Raw genomic sequence first — 7500 nt, 5'->3', positions numbered from 1 at the left:
CGAAGAGAAGAATGAAATAGAAGAGAGAGAGGAATGAGGGGAAGGGAAAGGAAGCGAGGGAGGGAATGGAGATAGAAGAGAGAGAAAAAGTAGGGGGATGGGTTAAGGAGAAATATGAAGGAGGATAAAGAAGGAAGAAAGAGAGATAAGGAGAAAGAGAGAAAGAGGAGGGGTGAGAGACAGACAAAGAGTGGGAGAGAGAGAGATAGAGAGAGAGTGGATACACAGACAGACAAAGCCAGACACGCAAACACACACACGCATAAAAAAAAGTCAGACACATCGGCTATTAACATAATATACTGTTGGATGCTTGAAGGATTCATAGAGATAGATGTACCAAATACCATTAATTAGAAATGTGGATGTTAATGTTAATGAATACGGGATCGTTCTTCTTAAGCATTAATCTTGTGTTTTCTTGCCCAGTGTTCCTCTCTCTACTTAAACTATCTTATAGGGTTTGGCCGTCTCCCCTTTAATCGAGCTCTGTCAAACTTCTCTAGCATTCATTCTATATCTCTTTCCTTTTTTTCATATCTTTTTATTACGCCCCTTTCCCCGTAATTTAACTTCACCCCTTCTTCAATAACTGCAGTCTATCCTTTTGAGGACAGTGTCATTATCATTATTTTCATCATATGAGCTGGCGATGCTTCTCAATAGGGTATATATACGAAGGCAAACCCAATTCGAGGGCATATCAAGCAGAAGCAATAATACATTTTGAATGGGGACTAAGGGTAGAGACATCGCAACCATGAACGATGACAATAAGAAAGACAAAGACTCGCTTTATAAAAAATCTCTGAAAGAATTGGTATTAGGGATTAGAAGCAATATCTGAGGATATAGTTGAAGTAGTGGCACAAGAATAGATGCCTCAGTGACATCAAAAGCAAACATCAACCATCGACATAAAAAAAAATAATAATAATAACGAAATTGTAAAAAAAAACATACCATCTGTATTTGTTGGTCCAATTCATTTAGGTCACTTAGTTGAGTCAATAGATGCAATTACTGTTAGTAAACAATAATTAATGCCATTATCTAATCCAGGGTTTCTACGAAAGACCGAAGATAAATATTTGCATTTGCTCTAAAGTTTGAACAACTGCATCTCATGAAACTTACAAATAAAGAAATGAAACATGGCACGCATGAAATAAAAATCTGTAGCGACAACTACCCAGAATTGTCAATTTCACAGGCTTTTTAAAGTTGGCCATAAGTGTTTTATCTTTTCCTGAGGAATATATTGACTCTAGGAAAGCCGGATCGATTGTCAGAGTAGCTGGTTTACATAATTAGAAAGAGATTGAGAAGACAGTAACTTTATCATTATTAGCTTGGGTGATTGACGGGTATGGAGATCGCTATGTTATCTCTATGTTATGTTATCGCTTATCTTTGCTTCAATAGTGCTTCAAATTGATTTGGCATTTCTTTCGATCACTTTATTATTGTTATCTACATCCAAAGAACAGTATTTGTATCATTCCTTTTAGTTCAATTTTACCGAAAACTTTCCAAAACCAAATCGAAATACCATATCCAGGAGTTTCTAATCATTTAGTACTGATGAGGATAATGATTGTCTTTTACAACACAATAACTGCATCCAACGTTTCGATTTATCTGGGTCTAGGTGGTCTTACGGTTGGCTGAAGACAGTGAGATTGGTATTTTCCAGGATTCCATGTATATCGTATCCAATGTGAAGAGCCTGAGTGTGTGTGGGTGTGTCATAAGATTTCCATTACTGTGAGACCTACTTTGTGTTTGAATGATTTTCCATCCATTACGATATTGATGATGATGATACTGGTAATGATAAGCGTGATAATGATCCTATAATTTGAATTACAGTCACCCTACTTGTATCAGCCTGAGGACCATAGATGTATTTTCCAATCGTGTGCCAAACCCCATCTGCATAATCCCCTCCGGCCTTCCCTCCCTCAGGCTCTCTGGCACGCAGCAGCTGGTTCCCCCGGCAGTACCGCAGGGAATACGACTCCTCCGACATAAGGAAGCGAGCCTCTCCTCCAGAGGGCTTTCAAGGTGATGGCGACGAGGACGAGAGCGAGAGGAACGAGCTCGACGTGTCCTTGGGAGACTCGGGCGCCTTCTACACGTACGACTTCTAAGCGCCCCTTCGACATCGACTCGCCCGCTCGCTGGGAGGCGAAGGGGGCGGGGTCGGGCTGGGCGTCGAGCTCACTGAACCTCCTTGTTTACTTTCTGTTGCATCGATACTTTTGTGGAGGAACATTGCAACCCGAAATGTATCTTCATCATTTAATGATAGACAAATGAATACATATATATATATATATATATATATATATATATATATATATATATATATATATGACATATTACACACATATATACTTATATATATGTTCCACTTTTTTCCAAACAGTGTACAGGACCCTTCTACTGGCCAAAACAATTTCGCTCACTGTGGCCTGCCTGGTGAACTATATGTACCGTGATAAGACAAAGAGTAGACCTACAACACCACCACCGATGTACCGGTTGACCCTCCTTGTTGGATCATCTGTAGAAATTAAAATAACCCTGATTTCCGTATCCCTCTTCTGGCTTCTCTGTCCCCCTTTAAGCCTATCCTAATGTCTTGGAAATCTCTTCCCTCCGTCAGTAATAAACGTCTGCGGGAAGACGCCTTCTCGCCAGCCTTCCCCAACGACAAAGGCCTGGTGAAAATAACCCCCGAAGGCGACCCATCTAAGGCGCCCTTGCAGTTCATTAAGATCCCGGGACCTTGGCCGCGTTCGCTCGTGTGCTGTTGTTGTGTTGTCTTGTCTAGCGGCAGGCTTTTCGTGGGCGCTCATTATGAACGCGGGGTTTAAGAAGGAGGAAGGAGGGATAAACCCGAGGTTTTGTTTTGCTTTTGCTAGACGTTTTCTTCTGTATGTTGAGGTGGTTAGTCGGAACCATCTTCAGCTACGAAATATAACAATAACAAATCAAACAAACATTCATATGAAAATAAAATGTATACGTACATTCACAAAAGAGACATCGCGACGAAATCACATCGCTAGAATCTTCTAATAAAGACACATAAAGAGAAAGAAAGAAAAGAAAAGAGGGATTAATGAAATGAAATCACCCAGGCAGTGGCTATTACGGGAGGTAAATAGCCCTCGTTCCCAAAGTGGAGGAAGGAGGTCGACCGCTGCCGTAAGATTAATTAGGAAGATATGACAGAATGATATGGTAATGATACGCCGTATTATGATGTATACTAATCATGAAATTTGATATATGTTATCATATAGTAGACTGTAGTATATAATACAGTAAGAAATTATATAAACTCATAATATAGGACAGTGTAGAGTAGTATAACATATGATACAGCATAATAACATTCGATATGATAATGATATAATAAGTATGACCATGTTACTATTATGAAGTGAATGGCGCATGGCAACAGCTCTTTCCGAATCCCGTTTTCTAATTGGAGAGAGAGACATTTTGGACAAGGGAAAAGAAGTTTGGATTCTTTACCTCTCCAAATTTGGATTATCTGTTCTTACGTATTGGTAAAATAGGTGCAGTTGCATTTTTTTTTTTTTTCGATATATCTAGTCATGTATATTTCTCCTGTTCTCCCTTAACAGCCAGTAGTCATTTTTCAGAAAACGGGAATGATATTTTTATGTCTCATTTTTTTCTTCAAGGATTGCGTATTCGTTTAAATTAACGACTTAGTGTTTCCTGTTACCAGCCGTTCAAAGAAAACAAACATTCGATCCTAATATTGTCTCTATCTTATTTTTATTGATTCGCATTTCATTTTTCTTTTCTTCTTTTCTTATGAATATACCATGGCATTTTCTAGCTTTGGATACTCTCCTCTTTCCTTCTTCTACAGTATTGTGATGATGATAACTTTTAGAACCTCATTAGTAGACTCAAAATAATAAAGATCTTATAAAGATTTTATTTGAAAACCAAATCCTTATAATCTCAGATGAAAACAGCAGGAACAACCGATATCCAAACTGTGTTGTAGATCTACTTGGAAACTCATTGTCTTCGAACATTTTGTTTACACTGACCACCCGGAATATAAATGTGTGAAAAAAAAAACATTCATATAACTCTGTACTGTGTAAGAATGTGTTATCATAATCGAGATGAGAAAGTTAGGTCTTCTTTCTATTGACTGTAGATAGAATAAGTCAAAGTATTGCCGAAACTATGGATGTCTTCCAAAGTCCCCGGGAATCTAGAGCCATCAGTGTTGTATCTGAACCAGCTGACCTGTAGTCATGGCGTGGCGTTAGTATCATTGCATATCATTTATTAACATTCAAATCACTGTCTTCCCATCAGATTATTAGTCCATAGTACTTTCCTGTGAAGAAGAAATGTATTTTCCCTATTACATATGTAAATTTTCCAATATAAAAATGTCTATTTCAATATGAATCTAACTGAAATTTATGAACAATAATGGCGGACAGAACACAATGCATTCGCCAGTTGGAAACCGCCGGAGAATCTTGGTTATCGAATAGAATGATGAAGTAAACAAAAATATCATTCGTGTGCTTTCTTGGTGTTTTTCTCTGACCTTTTTACATGTAATACTGTGAAGTAAGTGACATGATTATGGAAAAGTGGTGAGATATTACCAATATGAGATGAGGATAAAGGAATAAAGTGGTGACAAAGCTGATGTTTTTCACCATATCAGAAATAAATAATAATAAAAACAAATAATGAATATAATTATACCATTGATCACAAAAACAATAATGTAAGTAAGATAATGATAATGACAGTCAAAATGGCAATGCTATTGATATTAATAATGATGATAACGATATTAATATCAGCATAAATAATGATAATGATGTTACTGAAATCATGATTGTAATGATATGTGTGATGATGATAATAATGATAATGGTAGGGATAATCATCTCAAGGATATTATGATAATGATGCAAATAGTGCTGATGTAAATGATAAGGATGATGGTAATGATCACAAGGATAATAAAAATAATAATGATACTGATGATAATAATAACGACAATAGCAATACTACCAATGATAATGATAATAATCACAATGATAGTAATTTTAATGATAATGATGATGATAAAGAATAAAAAATGTCACGATATTAGTAATGATAACGATAAAGCTTATACTATTACCATCATCACTAATAATGATAATATCAATAATTATGATGGAATGATTAATTATAATACTACTACTGATAATGGTGATGATGGTGATTAAAAAATATTTTGATGATGGTAATAACGATAAGGAAAACTACATAATGATAATTATGCTGATGATAATACTAAACAATAATGGGATAGAAATAAAATCTATGATAATGATTATGATGATAATTGTGATTTATGATATAGAATAATAACAGTAATGATGATGAAAAAAATAATGAGAATAATGATAATAGAAATGATATTAATGATAACAAAGATAATGGTAATAACAATGGTAGTACTAATGGTGATGATATGATGATGAAAATGATGATAATGATAATGACGTTGATGATGATAAAAAGGTGGAGGATGATAATAAAGTTTATCATTATAGTGATAGTAAAGATAGTGGTAACATTGATAATGATAATGACAATGATATTAACAATGGTAATGATAATAACAATAATAATGATAATAATAATGGTATTCATAATAATAACAATAATAATAATGATAATAATAATGGTAATGATAATAACAATAATAATGGTAATGATAATAACAGTAGTAATGATAACAGCATCAACAGCAACAATGACAATGACAACAGCTAAGATGAAAATGGTGATGATGATAGTAAATATGATACTAAATATGATAATGATAATGATAATAATAACAATTATTATGGTTATGAAGATACTGACGATATTAATAATGCTGCTGCTGATTATAAAAATAACGAAAAAAAAATGATAATAGTAATGTAATGATAATATCAACAATGACAGTCGTAAAATTACTATAATGATAATGACAATGATAGTCTTAATGGTCATTATAATGATGATAATAATGATGATGATGATAATCATAATAATGATAATAATAATAATAATAATAAAGATGATGATAATAATGATGATAATAATAATAATAATAATAGTAATAATAATAATAATAATGATAATAAAACAACAACAATAATAATAATAATGATAAATATGATAGTAATGATGATAATGATAACAACAACAATGATAATGATCATAACAATAGTTATTATAAAGATCATATCATAATGATAACGGTCATACCAATATTTGATGACAATTATGATCATGATAATGATAGTAATGAATACACCACCAACAACAAAAAATAAAATAATGATGATGATAATTATGATAATGATAATAATGATCATAACAGTGATAATTATAATGATAACAATATTAACAGTGATATGAATAAAAAATATGAAAATAGTAAAATTAATCTTTCAAAAATGGAACAGACATATAGCTCTATAGAAAAACAGATAGATGAATATACTGACAGACACACAATGACATACAGAAAATATATAGATACAGTGAGAGAAACAAACAAAGGAATGATAAAGACTCTTTAAGTATTACATTACATACTGATTCAAAAGAAAATCACTGTAATCATTATTGATTTCTGTTATTATAATCATTGATGTTTATCATTATTAATCAAAATAAGCGATATATAACAAAATTACTGTAAATGGCATATCGATCTTACGAATCTGAAGACTGAAGCAGAGTCATGCATTTAGAAAAGATTTATGAGTATTTAAGAGGACACGTGAAAATGAATAACAGAGGGGAGATATTCAGAAAAGACGAATGAGTATTTAAATATGCCATCTTAGTTCAAATGCCATCTTAGTTCAAGGCTTTCCAACCCGTTCTTCAAAGACACCACCGTATGCCGGACGATTCGTTTTGATCACGGAACCTTATCCTTTTTTTTTTTCTTTCTTTCTTTCTTTCTTTCTTTTTTTTTTTTTTTTTTTTTTTACTTCCCACGTACATACGGTATCTGAGAGAACTTGTGAAAATGGATCCAGTGTCTTTATCTTTCTTAGACTTTTGCAGTTCTAAGTCTGATGGGTAAGATTTTTGGATGAAGAAATAGGATTATATGTGTATGGCGGAATTTTTCAATAGAGATTCTAGCACTGAAAAAAAAGAAATTTGCACTTGAATATAATTTCATATAAACACTTTAAAGATGCATTTGATACTATCTGAGATTGATTGAAGACTTTTACATTGTAGAATTTAAAAGTATAGTTAAGATATTTAAAAGAATGTACTCGTACATATTTAGAATTTCTCTCACAAACTTGTATAATCTATATTGAACTTAAACTATAGATTTTTCGATTTTTTTTATTAGATACATAAACTTAGGTTATTGTTTACCGAAATGAACTTATAGCTAGA

At 33.0% G+C, this 7500-nt stretch overlaps 1 protein-coding gene across 1 annotated transcript in view; it reads left to right on the top strand.

Annotated features, from left to right (window-relative positions):
• The window catches only part of Nplp1 (Neuropeptide-like precursor 1), a 97440-nt gene extending 92837 nt beyond the window's left edge, over positions 1 to 4603 (top strand). The window contains exon 3 of the mRNA XM_086550891.1: positions 1969 to 4603. Within this exon, the coding sequence (XP_086407017.1) occupies positions 1969 to 2153 (185 nt within the window). The 3' untranslated portion in view covers positions 2154 to 4603. The remainder of the gene's footprint in view (positions 1 to 1968) is intronic.
• Positions 4604 to 7500: the final 2897 nt, after the last annotated feature.

Source organism: Penaeus japonicus, unplaced genomic scaffold (assembly GCF_977035675.1).
Source record: "Penaeus japonicus unplaced genomic scaffold, GWHDUDI00000001_assembly GWHDUDI00000024, whole genome shotgun sequence".
In the NCBI taxonomy this organism is placed as follows: domain Eukaryota; kingdom Metazoa; phylum Arthropoda; class Malacostraca; order Decapoda; family Penaeidae; genus Penaeus; species Penaeus japonicus.
This window is presented reverse-complemented; position numbering and strand designations above follow the sequence as displayed.